General features: G+C 38.9%; 1 protein-coding gene across 1 annotated transcript in view; it reads left to right on the forward strand.

Moving 5' to 3' along the window:
* The window catches only part of LRP2 (LDL receptor related protein 2), a 177,048-nt gene that overhangs the window by 82,556 nt on the left and 66,844 nt on the right, over positions 1-27,648 (forward strand). The window contains exons 18-34 of the mRNA XM_027558351.1: positions 52-177; positions 1,117-1,247; positions 3,401-3,535; positions 3,935-4,216; positions 5,184-5,426; positions 6,477-6,596; positions 7,212-7,328; positions 9,363-9,740; positions 10,890-11,138; positions 12,225-12,433; positions 13,307-13,491; positions 14,607-14,835; positions 15,467-15,641; positions 17,195-17,317; positions 21,918-22,084; positions 22,807-22,950; positions 26,657-26,766. Of these exons, the coding sequence (XP_027414152.1) occupies positions 52-177; positions 1,117-1,247; positions 3,401-3,535; positions 3,935-4,216; positions 5,184-5,426; positions 6,477-6,596; positions 7,212-7,328; positions 9,363-9,740; positions 10,890-11,138; positions 12,225-12,433; positions 13,307-13,491; positions 14,607-14,835; positions 15,467-15,641; positions 17,195-17,317; positions 21,918-22,084; positions 22,807-22,950; positions 26,657-26,766 (3,123 nt within the window). The remainder of the gene's footprint in view (positions 1-51; positions 178-1,116; positions 1,248-3,400; positions 3,536-3,934; positions 4,217-5,183; positions 5,427-6,476; positions 6,597-7,211; positions 7,329-9,362; positions 9,741-10,889; positions 11,139-12,224; positions 12,434-13,306; positions 13,492-14,606; positions 14,836-15,466; positions 15,642-17,194; positions 17,318-21,917; positions 22,085-22,806; positions 22,951-26,656; positions 26,767-27,648) is intronic.

The raw sequence follows: 27,648 nt of genomic DNA on the forward strand, positions 1-27,648 counted from the left end.
GTTTAGTTTGTGCCAATGTTAACATTTTCGATTTATTAACTCCTTTTCTAGGTATATATTCTTCTCGGTTTGGTACCGTCCTGCTAAAATCCTGAGAGCATGGGCTGATGGATCTAACATTTTACCTATAGTAAACACTACTCTTGGGTGGCCCAGTGGGCTGTCCATTGATTGGAGGTAAGTAGGAATCGTCCCAAATTGCTGCTAAGGGAGACATATTGTAGTTGGCCAGCTTCTGCTGGGATGAAAATGTATGCATTAAAATGAATATTCTGAAAATTGCTAGAGGAAGCAGAATAGGGCAAGACTCAGGGAAATAGAAGAAGGATTTGATGAAGTACTGGTCATGTGCAATTTTTACAGGGGCCATCTTGAGGATAGGAAATCTTTGGTGTCAACAAATATGTATTTGCCTATATGCACTATGGGAGGGTTTTTGGAATATCAGATTTAAATTTTAAGATATTGATCTGTTAAGGATATAGGAAAAGGTAACAGGGTAAACAAGCTTAGAGATATCAAATGCAAAAGCAGTTCATAGGAGTAAAAATAGGAAGAAATGTGTTTAACCTTTCAAACATAAGTCACTAACGGTATTTTTCCTAAATGTGAATTTAATAAGGCAAAAACTAAAATTCTTAACTTGAAGATAACATTTCAGGTTTTCTAAGACATTTGAAAATCACTTCATGAAAGTTGCTTTGTTTTTCTGGGGAACATAAGACTATTAAACTTTGCTTAATGAATGTAAATGTGTCAGCTGAACATGCTGTTCAGCTGAATTGCTGTTGTTTAGCTGCTAAGTTGTGTATGACTCTTCTGCGACCCCATGGACTGTCCAGCTCTTAGTCGTGTCCAACTCTTTCCACCCCATGGACTGTAGCCCACCCGGTTCCTCTGTCCATGGGATTTCCCAGGCAAGAATACTGGCCTGGGTTTCCATTTCCTTCTTAAGGGGGTCTTCCTGACCCAGGGATCGAACCCATGTCTCCTGCATTGCAGACGGATTCTTTACTGCTGAGCCACCAGGGAAATCCCTGATTTTGAATGCCCTTAGTATAAGGTGTGCTTTTCTAATTTCTGAATAACCAGTAACTAAGTATTTTGTTATTCTAGTTCTTCACGATTGTACTGGGTAGATGCCTTTTTTGATAAAATTGAGCACAGTAAACTTGATGGTTCAGACAGAAAAGCCCTGACCAATGTACATCAGTTGACACATCCATTTGGACTTGCTGTCTCTCAAGGTATGTTTTGAAGCAAAAGTGTTTTATTTATACTGTGCAAGCTGTATAAAACTCATCCTCATTTGGCAATCTCATAATTCCAGAAAAACTGGTCACTTATGAAATGGTGCTCTTATGTCTAAATAAAACATTGTTTGTTGATGAAATATTAATGTTTTTCTGTTTGAGACATTTCTATATAATAGTGCATCTGTTTTCTTCCTCCCATCTCCTCTCTTGTGAGTATAGGCATGTTCTTGTGGGTTCGGTTGCTGGGAATAAGAATCTAGCACGGCACCACAAAACAGGTGGTGTGTTTAGTCTTGATAATAGGGTTTCTGTGAATGATTGTGTAGTTTGTACCAGGCCAAGAGAGTAAGGAGAAACTAAAACTTACCCTGGTTCTGCTTGACAAACCATAATTAATCTGGTTAGAGAGGTGCCATTTTTTGATCCAACAAAGCCTCTACACTTACGCTAGTTGTGTTTCAAGTTGAAACTTCCTGGATGCGTGCCAAGTCACTCAGTTTGACTCACAAAGTATCTGACTCTTTGCGACTCCACGGACTATTAGCCCGCCAGGCTCTTCTGTCCATGGAATTCTCCAGGCAAGAATACAGGAGTGGGTTGCCATGCCCTCTGCCAGGGGATCTTCCCGACCCAGAGACTGAACCCACGTCTCCTGCATTGCAGGTGAATTCTTTTCCATTGAGCCACCAGGGAAGTCCTGAAATTTCCTACTGTGAATCATTGGCATACTGCTTTTAAAAAAAGTAGACACTGACTATAATTCAAAGACTTTCTCATACACATGTAGTATGGAATGAATAACTAGTAAATATATTCTATATTCCCCCCTGTTTTCTGTGGAGGAGTGCATGTTATTTTAAAATATTTTAAGTGCTCTTGTGAGATTTTTGAGTCAGTTATAAATATGCAGCCAGTGCATTCTTTTTCCCTTTCTACTAATGCTGTCCGACACATCCTATTTGTTCTCACATAGGAACAGTATAAACATGTTAAATTTTCTCTGCTGTTTGCTGGAATATTTTGTAATTAAATAAAAATGCAGTTTTTATTTCATTGCTGGTTTGCAGTTTGATTGCTAGTCAGACCAAATATGATTTAGTAAGTCCAATGACGGATTAGTCATTGATTAGACCATAGATAAGGAAAACTGATTTTATGACACAATTTGTGACATCTTAGTCATTTTCTGGTCAGTTGGAATTTTTAGTTGGTTATTGTTTTTTTCTTTGGAAAACTCTATTGAAATATGCGTTTATTTCCCTGCTTTAGTATCTAAGGTAAAATGAACACAATTGAATTTTTGATGTTCAAAATCTTGTATGGCCTCTTCCATTTTCAGCTTTGTGGAGCATTATTGTCTTTTAAGGTGTAGGAACACTTATGTGGATAAATTTTTTTGATCCCTAAACATACACTAACATTTCCTTCTTGAACTATCTATATCTATGCTTTGCCTTCTCAAAGCTCATTTTGAAATTTGAGAGTCAAATTAAAAAAAAAAATGTTCTCATTAAACATGGGATATAAAATGTTTGACCTGGAAGAGAACTTAGAGATTAATTTTACTAGAAACATGAGCCCCCACACAGTGACGATCACTCAGCAGTTTAGTGCTCAAGCTAGGATAAGAACTCAGTCTCCTGAGGCATCATCTCATATTGTATAAAAGAATCCTGAGATTAAAAAGATTTTTACCCATAGAGGTCTAAGGCCAATTGCTATTAAGTTTCATCACAATATTCCATATTCCAATATTCTTCCCTGAATCTAATCACTGCTATTATTAGTAATATAGGCTTCTTCTAGGTAGGATCTCTCTCAGATATCTATGCTAGCAACTCTTTCTACTGTTTTTATTCCCTAGCACTCTTGTGTCAGGAAGTATTCTTCCAACTCTATTGTTTTATTAAAGGTCCTTAGCTTCAGAGGCTCAAAAGTCAACAAATAAATTTTTTCTTTAAGAAAAAAAAAATAAGCTTCTAAAGAGTCATTTCTAGAATTACAAGTTATGGAAAACAGAAACATATTTATTTAAACAGATACTTATGAAAGAAGCTTCCCACATTTAGAAGAAGCATTATAAACATATTGCATTTTCCCAGGTGAGCTGTGGCAAGTAAACTTATCACCGTATTTCTTCTTAGACTATATATATGTTACTGATTGGAGACGTGGTATTATTCGATTCGGGAAATACAATCCTGGACAATCGATTATTCTCCGAAGTGGTGTTGGTTCTGTGATGCGTGCGAAAGTATATGATTCTAGAGTCCAGACAGGTGAGTAATGTTGCCAGGTTGTTTGTATGGATGTATTTAATATGGTGGCTCCTTTTACCTTTAAATACTTCTTATTTACTATAACTTTATAGTATAGTAAATATACTATATAAATATCCTGATAGCTTTATCTTCCTGTCACTGAGATAATTTTAATGTGTAAGAATTTCTATTCAACTCTACTTACTTTGAGCATATGGGAGGAAAAACACGTTTCGGCACTTCTCTGTATTTAAATTGAATGTGTCATTTGGCATGTTCCTTTCCAAGAAGAAGTCAGTCTCTAATAGTGGGTCTGACAAGTATTCTTTCCCATTCATTTTTCGTCACAAACCAAACCTGTGATCAACCTAAAAGGACTGTGCTTAACCGCCGTGTTTGGGGGCATTGCTTTTTCAGGGTCTAATGCCTGTAGCCGGCCCACCAATCCAAACGGCGACTGCAGCCACTTCTGCTTTCCAGTGCCGAATTCCCAGCGGGTGTGTGGTTGCCCCTATGGAATGAGTCTGGCTTCTGATCATTTGACTTGTGTGGAGAATGCCTCCCGAGAGCCGCCGGTGGAGCAGTGTGGCACTCTTTCCTTCTCCTGTCACAACGGCAGATGCGTGCCCCTTCAGTATCGCTGTGACGGATTCGATGACTGTCTTGATAACAGTGATGAGGTTCAATGTACCACATCTAGTAAGTAGCTTATACATTAGTGATACGTCCTGTGATATATATATATAGAGAGGTGCACTTTAAAAAAAAGGCTTAGGTTATCCCTATAGGAAAAAAGGAATATGTACTCTAAAGGCTTTTAGAAAGCTAGACAATGAATATTATTCATAGATAATGTTACAGATGATTTCTAGCATTATTTGGACTATCCTCAATAAAATTTTTTTCTGACATTGGATGGACATGCAGAGTCACTGCATTTTGGCCTCTCCTACCCCAGATAAATGGGATCTAATCTATAGTACTGGAGAGAATGGTATCATGGAATAAGTGTTTGAAATAATAGATTTTGAAAATCTCATGTACTGTATTCCTTTTTCCTCCTGTAGGTGAAAAATGGATTATGGGTGAAATGGTTATTTTAACCTTTATAATCTTTTGATGGTAATCCAATTTATAATAAATACTATTGTGAAAGATTAAAAAAATCTCAGCAATTTCTATCAAGGAGACATTAAAGGAAAGAGAAATGACATTTGAAAATAAAAGTGCTCATTTGTACATTTTTGAAATTTCTAAAGGTTTATTTTGTTTAGTTTTATTTTGCACTGTTCTTTTTTAAAAGTGCAGATTTTTACATAAATGTTTTATCAATTTCAAATGAGCCATATGATGAGAGGAAGCATAGCTTAGAAGCAAAGGATGGGCCTTACAGTCGTGACAACTAGAGCTTTGGTCTTGGGCAGATGCCTAAGCCTCTCAAAGCCTCAATTTCCTCATCTGTAAAAATGCAGATAATTATATGTACCTGGCAGTATCCTTGTGAGGATTCAGAGAGAAAAAAAATATGTAAATAATAGTTGCCAAATAAACAGCAGCGAATGATGATGGCTTTCACATTTTGTATAATGCTCCCATTGAAAGGTAAGATCTCATTTAAAAGGCTGTAAAAACCAATGTCTTTACGACCAATTCGTTTCTATTGTAGATGCTACCTGTTCACCTTTAGCATTTGAGTGTAAACGCGAAGGACACTGCATTCCCTCAATGTGGCGCTGTGACGGAGAGGATGATTGTCTGGATGGCAGCGATGAGCAGAACTGCCCCACTCGAGCACCCACTTCCTGCCGTGCTGATCAATTCACCTGTGACAATAACTTCTGTATCCCAAGGAGCTGGGTCTGTGACACAGATAATGATTGTAAGGATGGATCAGATGAAAAGTCATGCAGTAAGTTTTGAACTGATTTCTCTTGGCTGCTCAGCCTAGTAAATAGATTTGAACCATGAGTAGGCTTTGAGTACTTTCCTTGAATGCTCATATAATTTTCATTATATCTTAACCACTTCTATTCCATCTGTCAACCAGTGTATTAATAGGCTGTAAAAGCAAAGACATGGGAAGTCTTGCTAAACATTTTCTATGGAAGCGAAACAAGGACTGTCTTTGATATTTAACTAATATCCCGATGGAAACTGGAAAATAAAAGTCCCACAACTAACTGTTCAGATATTTAAAACAATTGCCCTTTCTAAATCATATAAACACACCCAGATGTTTAGCTACTGGTTTTTCTTTTTATTTATACAGGCAAAAAGACAATAGAATAAAAAGGCAAAGAACATTTCAATTTCATTAATCTTACCCACCTGCACAGAGCGGGTGCAGAGTTCCCTGGACTAAGTTCTGTTTTGGTTGCATGATTTGGCTAGTCCCTTTTTTTCAGGACTAGATAAGCTTTAAGATCCCGTCTAGCTTTCACATTCTGTGAGACTATATTATGATTCCTGTTTTGAGTCGTGGAGGCAGCCCTTCTGACCCTAAGGCTATGTCTCTTCTGCCAGCTAGGGTCCTGGTTTTGAGGATAGTTCTGCTTAGGCTTTGGATTAAATTCAGTTATCATGATCCAGTTAAATCCAGTTATCATGTGGACCATGCTCCATGACCACAGGCCATCCTATTTTGTGGGCTGGGTTTCATTGCTTAGCTGTGCAGAAGAGTCTTGGACTTCATAGTATTCATGAGGTGTAGTCCAAAGCAAGGCCATGATGCTTATCTTCTACGTATGGTCTGTTTTTCAAAGTATCCTCACAGTTTCTGACTCTGAAACTGTTTTCAGTTCCTCTCTCCAAGAAGGCGATCTGCCTGACGTGCAGGAATTTTGAGCACACATACAACTGAGATAATTTATGTATTTCCTAAGCATTGTACAGTTTGGCTCTGGTACACATTGGACAAGAAATAAACTATTAACTTGGTTTTGTTTTTGGATGGCATTAGATTATACACAGACATGTTCACCTACTCAGTTTCACTGCCCTGATCACCGATGTATTGCCCTAACTTTTGTCTGTGATGGGACCAAGGACTGTGCTGATGGGTCTGATGAGATTGGTTGTGGTAAGTACATTGTTTTATTTTTTTAATTAACTAATTGCTTAATTAATCCATTGAGGTTATAAGTCCATAACTGATTTATATGTTTCAGGTGTACAATATACTAATTAACATTCAAAGATTAAAATCATTTATAATTGTAAAATATCAGCTATATTCCCTTTGTTGTGTAATATATTCCTGTAGCTTATCCCTATCTTACCCCTGCCCCCTTCCTTCTGCTCACTGTTAACCACTTGCTTATTCTCTATGTCTGTGAGTCTGTTTCTTTTTGGTTATTTTCATTAGTTTGTTTTAGTTTTTAGATTCCACATATAAGTAACATTATATGGTATTTGTCTTTCTCTGTATGACTAAGTCCATCCACGTTGTTGCAGATGGCAAAATTTCATTCTTTTTTATGGCTGAGTGGTGCTCCATTGTGTGTGTATATCTATATCTATATATATCTATATAGATATATATTTTCTTTATCTATTCCTCTGTTTATGGCCAAATAAGCTGCTTACCTATCTTGGCTATTGTAACAATGGTTTATTTTTATTCATGATGTTTAGAAAAATTTTGATGTTCAGTTGTTCCTTGGCTTAATTTCTAATATTTTTCTCTCATTTTCAGTAATTAACTGCACTGCTTCTCAATTCACATGTGTTAGTAATGGTCAGTGTATTAGCAAGACATATCGTTGTGATGGTGTTTTTGACTGTGATGACCACTCTGATGAGACAGATTGTCGTAAGTACCATATACCTAGCATGTTTCAGGTGATGGGGTCATTTCTTATTTATCAGGATTGCTCTTCCCACAGATTTTCTCTTAGATAAGCTAGAGGGAAGGCAGCCTAATTAACAAAACATTGTCTAAGGACCACAGTATTGATTGTATAGGAAAATCAAATCAATATCACCAAATAGGGATAAATTGTGAATCAAGTAGTTATAAATGGGCACTTTCAAATTGTCTTTTGAGTAGGTTAAATATTTGTCAGGTATTTTTCTTTTCAGTGTTACCTGCGGCATTCAAAATTAGTGGGTTTCAATGAGGTTTGCCATATATAAAGATATTTTAATGGTTTCTTTTAAGTCTCAATAGGGAGGTCACATCAAGCAAATCATTTGTTTAGTATCTGCTAACATGTTTCTGTGGTCTTTGTTCTGGGAGTCTGATAGAAAGTAAGAAACAAAGCAAGGCAGATAGTTATAAGGGCTTTGTAGAAATGATACAGATAAAATTCATTGAAGGTTCCGAGAAAAGAAATTTTTTGAGGGTTCAAGGAGGACTTCATGGACTATAAATCTGATGGACCTATGAACTTCACAGGCTGTAGACCTAATAATGGAAAGGATTTGTTATTGCCATTTTTATATTAAACAAGGTGAGGTAGTCATTTGTTTGAATGTTGGTGTTTTGGATCATAAAAAGTAGGTTTCTATCAATTCTCCTCCCTAATCAGAAAAGAGGGTTTTCCTGATGGCTCAGTGGTACAGAATCCACCTGCCAATGCAGGAGATGAGGGTTTGATCCCTGGGTCCAGAAGATCCCTGGAGAAAGAAAGGGCAGCCCACTCCACTATTATTGCGTAGAGAATCCTGTGGACCGTGGAGCCTGGTGGGCTATAGTCCCTGGGGTCACAAAGAGTCGGACATGACTGAGCTACTATAACAACAACAATCAGAAAAGGATGGTTTAAATCTATGGATAAAAGAAAATATAAATTATAAGTGTGTACAACACCCAGAAATTCTTAATCACCAAAGTTTCTGTTTCACATTGAAAACATAGAATTCTTCTCTGGTGGTCTGAGGTTAAAGTGCCATTGCCTCTGGCTTTCTATTACCTTACAAGGTCCCTGGGAGAGAGTTTGGGTTTACTCCTGTGAAATAGGCAAGTAATCTATAAGAACTGCTTGGTGAATAGCGGAAAGTTTGCAAAGAATGGAAGATTTACAGTCATCTTGGCTTCATCATCATCAGTTCAGTCACTCAGTCATGTCCAATTCTTTGCGACCCCATGAACCGCAGCATGCCAGGCCTCCCTGTCCATCATCAACTCCTGGCTGCTGCTGCTGCTAAGTTGCTTCAGTTGTGTCCGACTCTGTGCGACCCCATAGATGGCAGCCCACCAGGCTCTCCCGTCCCTGGGATTCTTCAGGCAAGAACACTGGAGTGGGTTGCCATTTCCTTCTCCAATGCATGAAAGTGAAAAGTGAAAGTGAAGTCGCTCAGTCGTGTCTGACTTTTTGCGACCCCATGGACTGTAGCCTACCAGGCTCCTCCGTCCATGGGATTTTCCAGGCAAGAGTACTGGAGTGGGTTGCCATTTCCTTCTCCAATTTGCATGTTACTCCAGGTATTTCTTGACTTCGTACTTGGCTTCATTTAGTATAATTCATTTGAGGGAAAGTGATAACATCCAAATATATGAAATACATGAATTCCATGTCACCATAGCTGTTTAACCTCTATTAAATTCTCTGATGATTATTTATTATTTAATCCAAAGTTAGAAACACAGGAAATATAATTTTCTTTTGACTCAGGGACTTCTATCCATTGTACATCTGTTTCTTTGTTATCAGATCCATTAATCAGATCAGACAGAGAAGACAATCATTTTACATGTTAATATTACATCTAAAATTAATATTTGTCATAATCATTATTAGAAACTCACCATTGATCCAAAATGATTTCTTCTGAACCTAGGAGTTATATAAAAGGGATTATGGATCACATTTACAAACGCATTTTCCCCATGCTGTTCTCTTAGCAACCAGGCCTCCTGGTATGTGCCACCAAGATGAATTCCAGTGCCAAGAAGATGGGATCTGCATTCCGAAGACCTGGGAGTGTGATGGGCATGAGGACTGCCTCCAGGGATCTGATGAGCACAATGGCTGTCCCCCCAAAACCTGCCATCCTTCTCATTTCGTCTGTCAGAATGGAAACTGCATCTATAGAAATTGGCTCTGTGATGGGGACAATGATTGCGGAGACATGAGCGATGAGAAGGACTGCCCTACTCAGCCTTTTCAGTGTCCCAGTTGGCAGTGGCAATGCCCCGGCCATAGCATCTGTGTGAATCTGAGTGCAGTGTGTGATGGTGTCTCTGACTGCCCTGGTGGGACAGATGAGTCCCCACTTTGCAGTAAGTCTCCTGACCACAGTTTACTGGCCATGAACTCATCCTGAGCAGGGGCCAGCTGCGTGTCGTCATTGTCACAATCACCATGTAGTTGTTGAGGAAGGAATCTCAGTTCTCTGAATTTCAACCTGTGTAGGGATAGCCCTCATGGAATTCAAATAAATCATCACTGGGTAGTATTTATCATTTAATCCTTTGCACCCGGTTCTGTGTTTTTACTTCATTAGATCATCAAATTAAATTTGGTTCTGTTGGATAATGCGCTCATAAGTTTTTCTAACTTTCATATTTCCTAATTTCAATCAGAACTTGCCACAAAATGAATAAAGTCCAGGAATTTGTGTTTGCTGTGATTAAAATCCTGTGATTGGCATATCATCCTAATTACTGTCCTTTCTTTCTTTGCTCTTTAATCGATGCTCACTCTCAGATGAACCCTAGCCAGGTATGACTGCAAAGTATTTTAGGTTCTTATGATTTTATTTGCATTGCATTTGTGCTGAAAATGTCCTAATCATTTAGACTTACTTCCCCTTCTGGTACATGTTTCATACCATGACTCTTATAAATAAGAATACACATGGAAATAGAGGATATTTGCATCTACAGGCAGATAACTATCTTGGGTGCCTCGGGCATAGTCATTTTAGCCCTGAAAGTAAGGATGATCGTATGTTAGTTTCTCTATGCCCTCTAGTCTTTCAGTTCTCCTTCCCCTTTGTAAACCTTTTAGCTCTGTTCTTCAGTGTCAAAGTCTCATCTTCCATATCTGTGTAGGTATAAGAATGAAAGAAAACAAATGGAAAGTAATTTAGGTCTCTTTGCAAGCTTTACCAATGACAGTTATGTTTCTTTATGTTTAGTTTATATTTCCTCCACGTTTCTTTCATTGCACTAAATGGAGTTATATTAGAAGGTTGTAGTGAAGAAAGTGGTCCAAGTCCAGTGGATGTGAAAGATGGTAAATCCTTAGGCAAGTCAGAGCACTGGACAGCCTATGGACCTCATCCATGTGGATTCTGCTCATAGCTCAGACTTGGGTATTGTGTTGAGGGTGACGTGAGACTGTATGACATGTAATGTAACAGAGTGAACCAAAGAAGCAAAGATTGCTGACTTTTCCCCTTTGTGATTTCTTTTTCTTTATTCTAGACCAGAATAGCTGCTCAGATTCCAATGGTGGTTGTACTCACCAGTGTATTCAAGGGCCTTATGGGGCCCAATGCCAGTGTCCATTGGGATACCTGCTTGGCAATGACTCTAAGACCTGCGAAGATATAGATGAATGTCGTACTCCAGGCTTTTGTAGCCAGTACTGTTACAACATGAGAGGTTCTTTCCGGTGCTGGTGTGATTCAGAATACACGCTAGATGCTGATCGGAGGACTTGTAAAGCTACAGGTAATGAAAGTGAGCTAACTCCAGCTAGTTTAACAGGCATACTCCACACACCATCTTCGTATAATGCCTGATGAATTAAATTCAACCAGTATTAATTCTGGGCTTCCCAGAGGGTGCAGTGGTAAAGAATCTGCCTGCCAGTGCAGGTAGATGTAAGAAACGTAGGTTCAATACCTGACTCAGGAAGATCCCCTGGAATTGGAAATGGCAACCCACTCCAGTATTCTTGTCTGGCAAATTCCATGGGCAGAGGAGCCTGGCGGGTTACAGTCCATGGGGTGGCAAAGAGTTGGACACGACTGAACACAGCACACACATAGTATTAATTAAGTTTCTCTGACATGAAAGTGTTTGTACTATGTGTTAGGGTATCGATGTGGCTGCTTTAAATAATAATAATAAATAAATAATACTAAAACCAAAGAGGCAGTTTCTTCTTTTCAGGTAGGAGTCTGGAGGGTAGAGGGTTCGGGGGTAAAAGCTGGTGTGCCTTCCGTCCAGGGATCCAGTGATCTTGCTCCAGAGTTTGCCAGCTCCCAGGAAGTATGAAAGGGGTGAGCAGCTTCCTTTTAAGGATGATCCCTGGAATTTGACACATCATTTGTGTTTGCATTTTATTGATGGAAACTTAGTTATATAGTCTCTCCAAATTGAAATGGAAATGGAGAAACGCCTCTAGCTCTTAGGCCCTGTGCTGTGCTAAAAGTTGGCATAATTTAATACTAAAAAGGAAGAAGAGAGAGGACATGGGAATGATTAGAAATCTCTGCCACAGCTGAATGCGGAGTACAAAATAAGCAAGTACAAAAGTAACTATAGAAACAGGAAGAATGCAAGAATAGTTCACTCCAGGTTGATAGATAAACACTGAAGTGTAATTCAAGGATGAAAGACATTTTGAAAGCTTACTTTCGGTACTTGTGAAAATCAGCTATTAAGGTAACATCATTCTTATAGGAGTTTTTGTTTGTTTTTCCCCATTACTCTAGTTTGGAATGGCATCTTCTTTCTGTTATCAAAGGTATTACATCAAATATTGTTGTTTCTCCCATAATCATTGACACTTTGTATTTTCTTCCTGGACAGAATCTGAAACTCTGTTACTGGTGGCGAGTCAGAGCCAGCTTGTTGCTGGCAATATGACCCAGAATGGGTACTTTGTCTACCCAGTTATCCAACATGGTTCTCACATTGTGGCTGTTGATTTTGATTCAGTCAGTGGTCGTATCTTTTGGTCTGATGGAACTCAGGGTAAAATCTGGAGTGCGTTTCAAAATGGAACAGATAAAAAACTAGTAAGTACATAAGTACATATCTACTGGCCTTTGATCTGACTAGTTCCCCAGTCTCAGGTCTGTTTGCTGTTAATCACCAGTGAGAGAAGGTCCTACCCTATCTTAAGTGGTTCTCATGTCTCCCTCTGGGCCATCCATACTTAAAAGCCCTGGATGTTCCTAACTCCTATCTAATGGGATCTGAAGGGAGAGACTTGAATCTGAATACCAGGTTATACGATACAGAGACCTCATTGCATCTTGGAAGTCCCCTCTGCATTTTTTTTTCCTAGTGGATAAAAAACGAGACACAGGGGAGGTTGCTTTTCTTTCTTTTGTCTTTTAAAATATTTTTAAAATTTATTATTTCTTTTCTATCTGGTTTATTATATAGGATAGTGAATATAGTTCCCTGTGCTATACAATAGGACCTTGTAGTTGAAGTTGCTTTTCTTAGCTTTAATTCAGTTGTGTTTCTTGATCAGTATCCCAGAGTTTCAATTTCTTCATCCTTGGTGGTTATGTTTCCCCTGCCCCTTAGAACTTTATTTTGTAATTGTTGGCTCTCAATCAATAAAAGCATTACTTTTGCCATGAGAACACTGTAAAGTTTCATAGGGTGGCCAACTTAGCAAATGGATACAGTTTTTATTTAACTGAAAAAATTCTGAAATCAAAACTCCACACTAATCCAACAATAGAGTATTCAATTCTATACAATCTTGTAGATTTTCCCTAGAAAACCCTACTGTTTATACATGGGAAGACCACATTTTCTAGTCCTTACATGAGAGCATAGGACAAGTTAGATGATACCTTAGTCTCAATTTTCATTTTATTTCTATGTTTGGATTATTTCTTGAGAGTTCACTTATTATTCACTTTCGTCTTTAGATACTTGACAGTGGTGTCAGCATGACTGGAAGTATTGCAGTAGATTGGATAGGACGCAATCTTTACTGGACAGACATTTCCCTGCGAACAATTGACGTCGCGAAACTGGATGGGAGCCACAAGACTGTGCTGATTAGTGAAAACATAACAAATCTAGGGGGACTAGCAGTAGATCCCAGAGCTACGTAAGACATTTTTTTTCCTTAAATATCATGTTGCCTTAACATTGTATGAGAAGAAATAACAGTAACGTGATGTGGCTAATACTCATATCACAATATTTTAAATGATCCCTTGTTTAGACATCTCTATATAAATGTTAGCCATACAGCTAGTTGTTGCTGTCTTCCTTTATCCGAATAGTCCTCTTCATAAAGTACACAAGAGCAATTAATTGTTCACTTAAAGATCATGTTACTTTTTAGCTTTCAAGTATATGATGAAGTCTCTAACAAATGCATGCAGTAAAACACTTCATATTTATACTGCAAAAAGCCAGATTTTCTTGCTTTAGTTTCATATTGTTTATTACAACTTCCTTTTAGGTCATGTAAGGAGATTTTTTTCCTCCTGGCCCTAAAGGAAAGAAGAAATTCTCTCATGCTTAGAAATCTTTGAGGGCTTCTTTCCTTGAATTTCCTTAGATTGTCTTCTTTTTTTTTTTTTTTAAATTTTATTTTATTTAACTTTACAATATTGTATTGGTTTTGCCATATATCAAAATGAATCTGCCACAGGTATACATGTGTTCCCCATCCTGAACCCTCCTCCCTCCTCCCTCCCCATACCATCCCTCTGGGTCGTCCCAGTGCACCAGCCCCAAGCATCCAGTATCGTGCATTAGATTGTCTTCTGCAGGAAGATGAGTTAGGCAAATTATGTTCAATGCAGTGCAGATGTGCTAGATATTATAAAGTATTACACAGTAGTGAAATTTATGATGAATCTGATGATGAATAAAGACTTTCTTAAAAATGACAGGGTAGATAAACAAGGACAGATGGACTTTTCTAGATCAACTGTATATGGATTGTACAGAAGCACAAATCAGCATTGAGACATTTCAGTGTGTCACACTGTACTGCTTGTTTTATGAACGTTATAAAAACACCCAGATGGCTTGTGATTGCATTATGATTGCAGTTTTGCTTTTTGACATAGTAAGCTCTTGCATATATTCTGAACTGGAGATGTGTTATTTTAAGCAGAGCATAAACATGATATTCTATTATTTAAAATGACAGTTATTTTCCATGTAGAAATGTGTCCTGTCCAACTGGTAAGTCGTTTCTTTCCACAGTGACCGTGTGATGTTCTGGTCTGACTGGGGCAGTCACCCTCGCATTGAGCGAGCTAGCATGGATGGCAGTCAGCGCACCATCATTGTGCAGGAGAAGATCTACTGGCCCAATGGATTAGCTCTTGACTACCCCAACAGGCTACTCTATTTCATGGATGGCTATCTTGATTACCTAGACTTCTGTCACTACGATGGAAGCAATCGGAGGCAGGTGATAGCCAGTGATTTGGTAAGTTGGTAGCAAAGAAAGGAAATTAAAGTAAGATCATGGTTTAGTAGGAAGCATATGGAGTAAAAGAAAAGTAAGAAATTCACTTCTGTGTCGTAGACATCCAGAAAATATCAACAGGAAGGAGGGCCGGTCCATCTTTTTTCACAGAAAATCATTATTCCTGTTCATGGTCCAGGAAGGATTAATAGCTTGCGTGATTTAGTTGATCTGTCATTTAGCTGATGCCAATCTGTTGTTTCCTCATAAATAATGATTTAATTATATGTAAATTCCTCAATGAAATCATAGTTTGTTGCATATTTTGTATTTTTATTCAGGAAATCCTGGTGAAATTTATTTTCACAAGTTAAATGGGAAAATGAAGAAAAAGTATATTTTACTAAAGAGCTTTTGAAGCCTTCAGAGTAAAGATGAAGGCTAAATGACACAGGTCCATGAAAGTATTTTTAATTTGTCAGTGGGATGTAGGTCAAGAAGTATGTTTTTTTCTGTCTCTTGAGAAAGGATTTTGCTATGTCTTTGTTAAGTTAAATGCTAAAGGAAACCATCTTCTTGGGTAGGTATCCCTTCCTACTTTGTTCATCTTAGTTTTTATTTCTAGGTCTCATTGTTCTCTTCTGCTTCACAGATTCTGCGCCATCCTTACTCCATAAGTCTTTTTGAAGATACTGTGTACTGGAGCGATCGTGCTACTCATGAGGTTATGAAAGCCAATAAGTGGCATGGGGGGAACCAGTCAGTGGTGATGACTCTTCACCAGCCTCTTGGCATTGTTGTGGTTCATCCTGCAAAACAGCCAGTTTGTACGTGATAGGCATATCTTTTCTGGGTCTAGCTTGGAAAACATTGATTCTGGGAATGTAAAATGTATAATTTTGCAGACCTATTTGTTTGGACAGTGTATTTCCATGATTTCTATTTATCATGGAAAACACAAATCTTTTATGTGTTTACATACTCAAAGTCTCCCTGGTTTTTTTCTCTCACTTACTCTTGCCACACGGGGCTTCCCTGGACTTCCTTTCGGTACAGAAGCATATCCAGCTTCTTCCCATCTCTGAACGTCTGCCCTGGGATGCTCCTTGCCCAGATCTCTGTCTGAGGTGCTCCTTCTGTTACTCTCAGATGGTCCTTTGTGACTTCATTCTCTCAGATGGCTCTTGACCATCCTATCGAAAACGGCTCTCTCTTTCATAATTCTTTTGTTCTTTGTTCTCACATTCTAAAGTCACACGGTTTATGAGTTTAGTTCTGGTTGCCTTTGTTACAATAACGGCCTCATATTTACAGTATTCCCAGTCTCCTGCATTGGCAGTTGGGTTCTTTACCACTAGCACCACCTTGAAAGCCTGTTTGGCTTTACTAGTTTTTGAGTGAACAAATGGATTACTGCATCTAACAAAGTGTATGTAATGAAAATATATAAGATCTAGAGAATATCCTATCAGCACAGGATACACACCAAGTCTCTTTACTTCAAGGAGTAGAAACACAACAGAAAGATGTCACCAATAAAAAAAAGAAAGATTATTACCTAACCAGAACTTTCACAACAGTAGATAAGGTCACATAGAGAACACAACCTGGTTTCATTTAATGTAAAAAGATCTTTTTGGGGTCAGCCAAGGAGACACATCTTATGTAGCATCAAATTTCTACTTCTAAGCTCTGGATTACTCAGGGACTGTTTGTTCATACTCCATTTATAGACTGGATTGGTCTGTGACCTTGAGTAAGTCATTCTTCCCACTTATGCCTCTTATGAACCTTATGTTGAAAGATGATGTTAGGGAAGGGTGAAGTAGTTAAGGGCAAAAACCGAACTAGCCAAGGTAACTAAAATATTTGTGTGTCCAAATATCAGAGACTTCTGGGATTACAATTTTTTAATCAAGATGTAATTGATAAATGACATTGCATTTGTTTTAGGTGTGCAACATAATGATTGGATATTTATATATATTGTGAAACGATCAATGTGAGATTAGTGAACATCCATCACCACATATTTTTCTGTGATTAGAACTTTTAGGATCAACTCTTTAGTCTTCATGCTGTACATTACATCCACAAGACTTCTTTATGTTGTAACTGGAAGTTTCCACCTTTTGACCACCTTCACACTTTTTGCTACCTTGCGTTCCCTGCGTCTGGCAAGCACCAATCTGTTTTTTATTTTTTGATTTAGATTTCATATGAAAGTGATATCATTATACCCTTCAGGTCTGTCTATGTTGTTGCAAATGGAGTATTTTCTTCTTTTTTGGTGGCTGATTAATATTTGATTATATGCATTCTGTTCACTTTAATGTGGGCAGTTTTCCATTCACCCTGTTTTCTTCTCTTTGTATTACAGCCTCAAATCCGTGCAGCTATACCCGATGCAGCCATCTGTGCCTGCTTTCCTCAAAGAGCCTTTACTCCTGTGCTTGTCCTTCTGGGTGGACTCTTGCTCGTGATTCTGTGACTTGCGTGAGAGGTAGAGTATGTCCTTTAAGTACGCTCTGAAGGTGGAACTTGACATCGAACTCTAAAGCACTTGGTGATGGCGAGTGTGTGTGATGTTTCCTCTGATCAGCAGATATCTGTGGGGTGTGTGCCGTATGGGGTGAGTTAATTGAGCACCATAAACAAAAACTGATTTACAATCAACCATATACAGAAACTCCATTACAAATGAGTTGTAATTGAAATATAGTTTCTATATATGGAGCCAATATTATGTGTGCCTGTGGTTCAGCATTTTTTAACCTCACATTTTTTCTTACCTGGTTATAGGCAGTCAAGCTGTGATAATGGGAAGTTCCAAATTCTGCATTTAGAAATAAAAATTATGTGTATTTGTGGATAGTTTCATTTTTAGGTTACTTATCTCATTTTTAAAAATATTTATTTTTATTTATTTGTTTGGCTGTACTGGGTCTAGTTGTGGCACGTGGGATTTTTTAGTTGTGAACTCTGCAGCATGTGAACTCATAGTTGCATGGCATGTGGGATCTAGTTTCCTGACCTGGGATCAGACCTGGACTCCTGCATTGAGCATGTGGAGTCTTAACCTTGGACCACAAGGAAAGTGCCTCCTATTTCATTTTTTATTCTCATAACCAGTAGTAAATAAAGAGTGTTACAGTATGGGTGTTCTGACTCCAGTTTCAGTCCCTTTATTATTTACTATTTTATGGTGCTCTAAAAATGAAACTTTTCTTTGTATGAAATACTTTGAGTGATTATTTCAGCAATTTATTCTTCATCTCATCCTAGATATCTTCCTGGGTTGATTGAAGAGTATGTGAGTATTATACTAAGTACTTTAGGGATCAAGAAAGGAAGGATAAGATAGAGTCAATCCACAAAGGGAATTTCTAAGAAATCATTTGCCTTTGCTTAAAAATCTAAAGAGGTAGTATAAGCAAGTTTCTTTCATTACTCAGTGAAAAGGAGTAAACATATTTTCATCCTGATAAAAATGGCTGTGGACAAGTTAAAAGTAAATGTTTAATGGTGAAAAATTCCTAAATTAAGAGAAAAGTAGTCTTAATTCTAGAGGAAAATTTAGTTTTCAAAAGGAAAATATATTCCTGAATCCAGGAAATTTATGGCATTTACAGGTTATACAGATGCAGGGTTACTGAACATTGAATTCCATCAGCATGTAATATTTTGCAGTGATACTTTTGTGATGAAAGATTTTAATTATTGGTAATGCTTACAAAGGGATTGGCATTTGCAGTGTTTCTTCAGAGATTTATTATGAACCTAATCCTTGTTGACATTGTTTAATTTACTGTGTCCTCAGAGTCTTTCAGCAGAAGATTAAACGGGGCTATAGACATTCTTTGTACAAAACATTCTTTCACCACACAAAGATTGTTGAACTGTGCGTTGGGGATTGGTGTCATCTACGTTTCTATCTGATAGTGATTGATAAGTGTCAACCCTAAAAAAATACCTTTTTTTATTTCACAAATAATTCCACTAGTGGTTTCCCATGGACTGATTTTTACTGAGGTGGAACTTTTTCAACATTTTCCAACAGGCTTCTGAGCATCGGTTGGGTTACTGAGTCCTAATATATGTGAACTAAAAAAAAAAAAAATTGCTTTTTTTCAACAAGAAGCTTAGAAGACAACATTCATAGATGAAAACAGTTTATTTAAATATTTGATCACCTTTAAAATTTTGTCTGTACAGTGTCTAGAATATCTTTGAAAGTTCTTGTATAAGATTAGGTGAAAAAGCACAGATTGTTTAATATTGGCTATGTATTCATAAAAGCATGCATTAAAAAAATCTGGAGGACAGGATACACAAATGTCAATAGTGCTTACTGTTGGGAAGGCAGATTAGGGAGTATTTCTATTTTTTCCTAATTTTATGTTATAAAATTTTAATGGGAGAGCTTTCTCTGTATGAAATAGTTTTTTTCTTGTTTATCAAATATGTTCTTCAAGTGCCAAAAAGCCCCCCAAACTCAAACCATCTTCCCAGCACCCCCTAATATTAAGAGCTGCACATCCAAAATAGGGTTGTATAAGGTCTGACTCTGGGAGGAGCTATGCTTGGGAGTCATAAATGCCACCTCTTAATGACAACATAAATTTTTCATTCACGACTGTTGTCTTTTCACTTCTTTGCTCTGCTAACACTAATCTTAATTCTTAATAAGATAATGACATGAAAAATAAAAATGAAGAAATTTTCATTTCTCCTGATCTCCTTTCCAGCCAACCCTAGATGCTGCTGTGCCTACTCTTTCATGGCCATGGTCCATATTCTTTGTCTGGCCCCCCAGATTCTCAGTTCCTTGAGGATAAACCTGATCCCTTCGTATATGCCCATGGCACACAGCATCACTCAGTGAATGTTGAATGGATGACAAACCTTTCAATATCATTTTTTATTTTCCATTCATGTATTTTTCACATGTTTATGCCTTTACTGATGTGTAGAGTTATAAAATTAGTCCTTTTTTCTTTGCCACAGAGCACTTTTCATGCACCTTCCTATGCCACCTGCTGTTTTGGTGGTCACTTCTGCCAGTGCAGCGTTAAATGATACCCCACCTCTAATCTATGGCCCGCAAATGTTCATTGGTTGTAAACCCTCTCAAATGCAGTGAACAGATGGAGGTCCTGAGACCTATCCCTAGGGAGGAGAATTGGCTGAAGGAGTAGCACTGGAGGAAGAGCTTATTAGAGGAGGAGTCCGGGAGGCCCATGTTTGATGGATAAGAGATGAAGATTTTTCAGCCTTAAACAGTGCTTTAGTTAACAATTCTTCCAATTAAGCAAAAGAAAAATTACCCTAAAAAAGAGCAGAATCAGATTTTGAGTAAGTAAAAATTCCCCTGTGAAATTGAGAAATATTTCTTATTTCTCTGAACCAATGAGCATTTATAATATATAATTAATTAATCATTAAATATGATCTCAGAATAATTTCAGGGTACATTTGAAACTCATAATTTTTAATTTCTGTATTTAAATCAAATGAATTCAGGAGTGATTTGATATTCAATAAATAGTACCCAGCATGTACTTTTTGCAGAATAGTGATTAAGAACATAGGTTTTAGAGTCCAAGTGACCTTGGTTATTTTGCAACAACAACAAAAGGCTTTAAGGAGAGAAATTCAATGAACAAGTATTTGTTTGCTGCATATTGTGTAGCATGTATTCTCAATAAATGGGGATGGCTATTTTGATTTATTGCAGTTGTTCAGAAAAGAGGAAAAGCAGCTGAGCGAGGCAAGGTTTGGGAGTTAATCCCATTGCATTGTTTCCTGCAAGAGTTGCATAGCTGTGGGAGGCTCCTTGGCCTCAGTTGCTTTTGAAAACAGCATTGCTGGTTGCTGTGAAAGACTACATGCTATACATTGTAGTACTTTTCAAGAAGAGTTGCAAATTTCAAATCTGTACTAGGTAATCAATTGAGTCAATTCATTTCTCAGTAATGGAAATGCCAGGAACAAGGAAAAGCTAATCGAATGTAAAAGAAAGTAAAGAAAAAATTGTCAAAATAATCCTGCTGAAGATGCAAAGCTTCCGGAATAATCAAAATAATGCAAACACCATTTTTAGCCCATGAAGATTATGCAATAATTAATCATTTTATACTTTGTCTTAATAGGTGATATATCTTACATGTCTTAATAACACAAACTCACATTTCAAAGTTTTCCTTTTCTCGCAGAGGAATGATAATAAAACCCCACTCATGAACTTTATTAGTTTTTTCATAATGCGCCTATAGTCTGGAGAAGATGATCTCTGAAAAAGGACCTCATTATCTATTAAAGAGCCTACATAAAGTGATAGTTTAAATAAGATATTATGAAGATGTTTAAATTGCAATATATAGATACTTTTGAGAACTTCAGAAGACACTCTACATATTTACTTATCTGTCCATCCATTTATTCATGTATGGGGTCAATCAGTTAGCAAATATTTATTAGACAACTATTCCAAGCTCTGGGGACATAATAGTGAGTAAATTGGACGGGGTCACTGCCCTTTGGGAGTTAGAATCTAATGCAGAAGATAGACATTAGTCAAATAACAGTTGGTGCAATTATAAATTAGATTTACTTAGTAATTAGACCCTTTCATAAACACTAGGCAACACTTTGTGGTGTTATTTTCTAAAAATACTTAAAACTAATGAACTGCCATTCACCAAGAAGAGACTACAAATTTTCTTTTGCCCCAAAATGTGAAAATCCAACTCTCTCTTGCCTGAGTCATTCTGCATCTAGAAATGGGAGAACTTCTTGTCTGTGACTATCCAAACATGGATTAGCAGTGTGAGTAAGGAATTAATGAAGTGTAAGGTAAATGCTGATCTACCTTGGGTGATTCCAGAAGTCTCGTATGTGAAATTGGTGGTCTGGTGACCCAACAACCCACTGAAACCCAATGGAAAACCCTGAATTTTCTGGTGAAATATCTATCATGCATTATAATTATTGCCATGTTCCTTCAGTGGCATTTTATCCTATCAGATGGTAATAATCCTTTGCCTTCTGTTAGTCTAAATATCTGGGATATAATTTTGAGTGATATTCTGTTATTTTCACAGATGATCAAGCATTCCTAATAGTTGTAAGAAACAGTATAATTTTTGGAATTTCCCTTAATCCTGACGTGAAGACCTTTGATGGGATGGTGCCCATATCAGGGATACGCAATGGTTATGATGTTGCAGTTGATTATTCAGAGCAGTTCATCTATTGGCTTGAAAATCCAGTAAGTTTCGAATAACATTCCAAGTATGTAGCTTGTTCTTGAAGAGCCTACCTTCACGGAGGCCTTCTTACATTTTTGCTTGCGGGGGTCGGGGTGGGAATGACCCAGACAGAAATTAGTTCAACGCTAAGCCTTTTTTAATTCAGTGAGGGATGTCAATGGGAAGTTGGCCTGGAGCAAAGACCCAATAATAAACACGTTTAAGCCCTTGGGTGCATTTATTCATTCATCAAGTATTAAGTGACTACTACTTTCCTGCAGTGAACTGGCTGCTTCCAACTGCAGAGTACATGCCAAGAGGAAGCAGTAACCAAGTTTGCTCTTGAGCTTTAATCTAGTGGAAGATATTAGACTAACATAAGAATGATCTTCAGTTAAGACCAAAGGCAATAATTCCCTAAGGGAATTTCAGGAAAACATCTGATGTGGCTGCTGTGGCCTTCACTCAGAATCTTTGTCTTTAGGAGAAAAGAGAACATTCCTCCAACTTCCTTCCCACTGGGACTCTTTCTTTACCTATTAGGGAAGAAACCTGTGAGAATGGGGAAGGGGCAGGGAGAACATGAATGATTCAGTGCTGCTGGCATTGGTGTTTTACCCAGTGAGCCCACCCAGTGGCCCTGGCATTTTGCATTTCTTCCATGCATGAAGTATCTTAAAGCAACTGCAGTGAAGAAGCTGTGGCCTTGAAACAGCTCACCACTCCTTGTCTTTCTCACTAGGGTGAAATTCACAGAGTGAAGACAGACGGAACCAACAGGACAGTGTTTGCTCCTCTGTCAAGTTTGGGGGCTTCTGCGAGCCTGGCCTTAGACTGGCTATCAAGAAACCTTTATTTTACTGATCACGTGACTCGATCAATTAAGGTACTAAGTCCATAAAACTGTTGATACAAACACTGGTTTCTGATTCATGTAAAATTTCAGGAAATGCTGTCATATGGAGGAAGGAAAAAGGGATATTAGTATTAGTTCTCTGAAGACAAGGAGAAACCTAAAAATTGAAACTTTCTACTGTGCTATTTTGTCTCCACCTGAGTATCAATGGCAGCCTGTTAATAATTTAATAAATAAGAATTTATTAAAATATATACAAAGATAAATAAAAATTATGTAATGAATTCAGTGTAAAGGGAAGCTTATAGTAGGCAAGGCCCATTTCCATCATCTTTCCCCATCAAGTATCCAATGCTATTTCAGTTCTAAACCAAATTTTTAGATTACCATTGTTCTAAGATGGAAATCTATGACTCTAACAGTGAAACAGAAAGTAGAAACTTGATTCTGATTCCTTTGATGCTTTCCTTTGTGAGATAAGTGTTCTTTTCACTCTTAATTCCCAGAAGAAACTCTATAGGGGCACAGGTATGAAATCACATGAAGTAACTCAGAGGTAACTTGACTAGTGTTGGTTTACTCCAGTCTGGGATAAGGTTAAGACATGGGAGGGATTATTAATTCAGAGTGAGAATGAGAAGTCCTAATGCAAAGGGGCAGTCTTGGGAATGTGGCTGTAGGGTGACAGTCCACTGCTCTGGATGAAGCATCAGTTAGTACGTCGGTTCTCTTTGGGACATTCAGAAAGATTGATGTTAACGATGAGGAAGGTGCACAGTAGCCTTCCTCAGAAGCCTCCACGGTAGCCATCCAAACCCTACAACATTGCTGAGGGCCAAAAAGAGCAGTAAACGGTCACGGGGACAGGGATATTCACAGTATGTACTCAGTATCCTAATCTCAAGCCAAGTAGAATCACAGCTCCTAACATGAAGGGAAACTTGGAGGCTCATCTGGTTCATGCTCTTCATTTGGTAAGACTGTGAAGCCCACAGAAGTCAGCTTCACTACCCTGATTCCAGGAGGTGGGGTGGGAAGGGGTGGGTGGTCTAACTTTGCCTTGTTATAAACCACAAGTGCAGCAGTCCATCCTGCTTCAACCCCCTTGTTCAGTGACAGAAGGTATTTTGCACAACTTCAACTAAAAATATCACCGGCCCAAGACAAGGCAATATTTACTGCCCAAGACCTTTAGTACCAAACTCACATCCTCTAGAGGCCACTCAGTACAAAACTGTCTTCTTTCCAAATGGCAATTAATCTGCTCCTGTTTTGTAAAGGGGGTCTTCTCTTGTGGACTGATAGTCTTTCAAGAGCAGGGCGCTTGTCTCCTTCATCGGGGTTAGATAGCACCAGTTGAAGAACTGAGTGTGTGCGTGTGTGTGTGTGCATGTGCGTGTGTGTGTATGGGTGAGGCTACTTTAACCATGGAAACTTAAATTGTGCCCCCAGTGAAGCAAGGTCCAGAGGAAAGAAAGCTTGCTCTGGAGTCCTGGCTTCGAGTCTGGCTTGTTTGCTCAATTGCACATTCATTCAGCAAACACTAGTAAACGCTTTCCATGGATCAGTGCCATCCTGTGTGTGTGTTCAGTCGCTCAGTCATGTCTGATTAAAGATCCCGTACAGTCCCAGGACTGTAGCCTGCCAGGCTCTTCTGTCCATGGAACGTTCTAGTCAAGCATACAGGAGGGGGTTGCCATTTCCTTCTCCAGAGTATCTTCCTGACCCAGGGATTGAACCCTAATCTCCTGCATTGCTGGCAGATTCTTGACTAAGCTACCAGAGTAGGAGTAAGTCATGTTGAATTCCAGCTTTTCCAGTAGGGGTAGCTGTGTGCTCATTCACTGAAAGCAATTTTGTAATTGAAATGTGAAACATACAGAAAGGCTGTCTGCCACAGAGCTCCAGCTATTCCAAAAAAACAAGGAGACTTTCTTTTGAACCGAAGACATCCTTAGGAAAAGGAGAGAAATTGTAGCAGAAAGAGGCAAATTGAAAAACTTATTTTAATCCAAATAGGAGAAAAAGCTGCTACACAGGAGAGAGAAAAATAGAAAGAGTGAGGGAGAGAAGGATGTGTGTGTTTGTGTGTGTGTGTGTGAAAGAGTGCTGTTGCTGCTGCTGCTGCTAAGTCGCTTCAGTCGTGTCCGACTCTGTGCGACCCCATAGACTGCAGCCCACTAGGCTCCTCTGTCCCTGGGATTCTCCAGGCAAGAACACTGGAGTGGGTTGCCATTTCCTTCTCCAATGCATGAAAGTGAAAAGTGAAAGTGAAGTCGCTCAGTCGTGCCCAACTCTTAGCGACCCCATGGACTGCAGCCCACCAGGCTCCTCCATCCATGGGATTTTCCAGGCAAGAGTACTGGAGTGGGGTGCCATCGCCTTCTCCATGTGAAAGAGTGAGGGAGGGAGAAAGATGTATATAGATAGAAAGGCAAAGATGGAAACAAGCATAAATAATCAGTTTGTATTGAAATACGATTTTATAGAAAAGGCTTTGTGCAAATCAAGAGGCGTTTTCTTATTTCTTACGAGTGTTTCTCACCTCAGACTGTCTCAAGTGCATACTAAAATGGCCTTGTTTCTATAAGAAACTGCTTCTGGTCCAGTAACGCGTATCTCTCAGTGGTGTTTCACAGTGGTATAACCCTGTAGTTATAACAGTTCAAGCAAGATTGCTTAAAAACATAACAATAGGAAGCCCACAAATCCTCTCTAGGCTTCTTCTTTATTACCTTATGTGGGCATGATAGTGGCATCCATCTCATGAAGTCACTGTGAGGATTAAATCCGATAGTGCTTAATTTAATGCCTGCTGTATAGTGGGTTCCCATAAACAGGTCGATAAAACACACTGACTGTAGTCGTGCCGGGTGCTGGGCAAAGCACTTTGCATGAATTGTCCCATGTTGCTGGGACCTTTATGCAGAAGGGACCATTATCTTCACACTTGACTAACACAGTTCAGAGAGGTGAACTTACTTGCTTCAGGTGCTGTAGTCAGTCATGTAGGATCTGGCAGGGCTGGCATTGGCACACAGGCCGTTAACGTGGCACAGAACTCACTCAAGTGAATTAGATGGTTTGCTCAACTGTGTTTGCAGTGATGGACCACTGGGTGCTCCGGTCCAGTCATTGGGGCACAGGAGACCTGTGGGGTTCCCTTTGGATGGTTCTCATCTTTTTCTGTGGAGAAGGCAATGGTACCCCACTCCAGTACTCTTGCCTGGAGAGTCCCATGGACGGAGGAGCCTGGTGGGCTGCAGTCCATGAGGTCGCTAAGAGTCGGACACGACTGAGCGACTTCACTTTTAGTTTTCACTTTTCATGCATTGGAGAAGGAAATGGCAACCCACTCCAGTGTTCTTGCCTGGAGAATCCCAGGGACGGCGGAGCCAGGTGGGCTGCCGTCTATGGGGTCGCACAGAGTCGGACATGACTGAAGCGACTTAGCAGCAGCAGCATCTTTTTCTGAAGGCATTTTGTAGTTTCACTCAGGCAGTGATCCATGTAAATAGCTTCTCCTGGATTTTTAGATAAATTGCAAATAGAAATTTGAGAGGTGATGTCATTTTCTTACTCCCATTTTCTATTGAGCTGATTTTTCTCATAGCTCTGAGATGCAATTAGGGATTATCTACCATGCAAACTCTCTCATTCACCCCAATCATAGTTTGAATTTGTTGCATGTTTCAGTTTTCCTTCACCTTAGCTTTCTTACTTTCCTCTTATACAGGTTATGACACTTCAAGGAGATGTCAGTTACAGGAAAACCCTGATTGCCAATGATGGGACGAGTCTTGGAGTTGGTTTGCCAGTTGGCATAACTATCGATCCTATTAATGGGTGAGTGTTCATTCAGAAATAGCATATGTCTTCTATACAGCAGCACTTTGGTTAGTATTATGATCTGATAAAATAGAAGATTTCAAACATAGGATCTCTTCTGATTTCATATGCCAGCATTTGAAAAATATAGATCTCAGGGCTTCTCTGGTAGCTCAGTGGTAAAGAATCCATCTGCCGGTGTGGGAGATGTGGGTTTGACCCCTGATCTGGGAGGATCCCACGTGCCACAGAGCAGCTACACCTGTGTGCCACAATAGAGCCTGTGCCCTAGAGCCAGGGAGCCGCAACTACACAAGCCTGCATGCCCTAGAGCCTGTACTCTGCAACAAGAGAAACCACTGCAATGAGAAGCCTGTATACCACGACTTGAGAGTAGCCCCTGCTCACCCCAACTATAGTAAAGCTCTCGTGCAGCAAAGCCCCAGCACGGCCAAAAAAAAAAGAAAGAAATTATATAAAAAAGAAGGAGAAGGAAACGGCAGTCCACTCCAGTATTCTTGCCTGGGGGATCCCATGGACAGAGGAACCTGGCTGGCTACAGGTCATGGGGTTGCAAGAGTCGGATACGACTTGGTGACTAAACCACCACCACCATATAAAAAAGAAAATATAGATCTCAGTATGAAAGAAATAGCTGTTAAGTTATATGTGATATGTATTTTTCAAATTAGTAGCCCTGAATTTCAAACAGGCAAGAATTTCAGGCATTTTAAAATAGAGTGAACAATTATATATTTTGACTTTGAATGAATGTGGAAAGCTTGAAATAGACCTTGAAGGGTGAGAAGACCACCAGTAGATGGAGGATGGCTTGCAGCTGAGAAGTGGTACTTGAGGCCAAAGAGCAGTGGAGGCCCAGAAGCATGGTGGTACTTAGCA

The sequence above is a fragment of the Bos indicus x Bos taurus genome, chromosome 2 (assembly GCF_003369695.1).
Source record: "Bos indicus x Bos taurus breed Angus x Brahman F1 hybrid chromosome 2, Bos_hybrid_MaternalHap_v2.0, whole genome shotgun sequence".
NCBI lineage: Eukaryota > Metazoa > Chordata > Mammalia > Artiodactyla > Bovidae > Bos > Bos indicus x Bos taurus.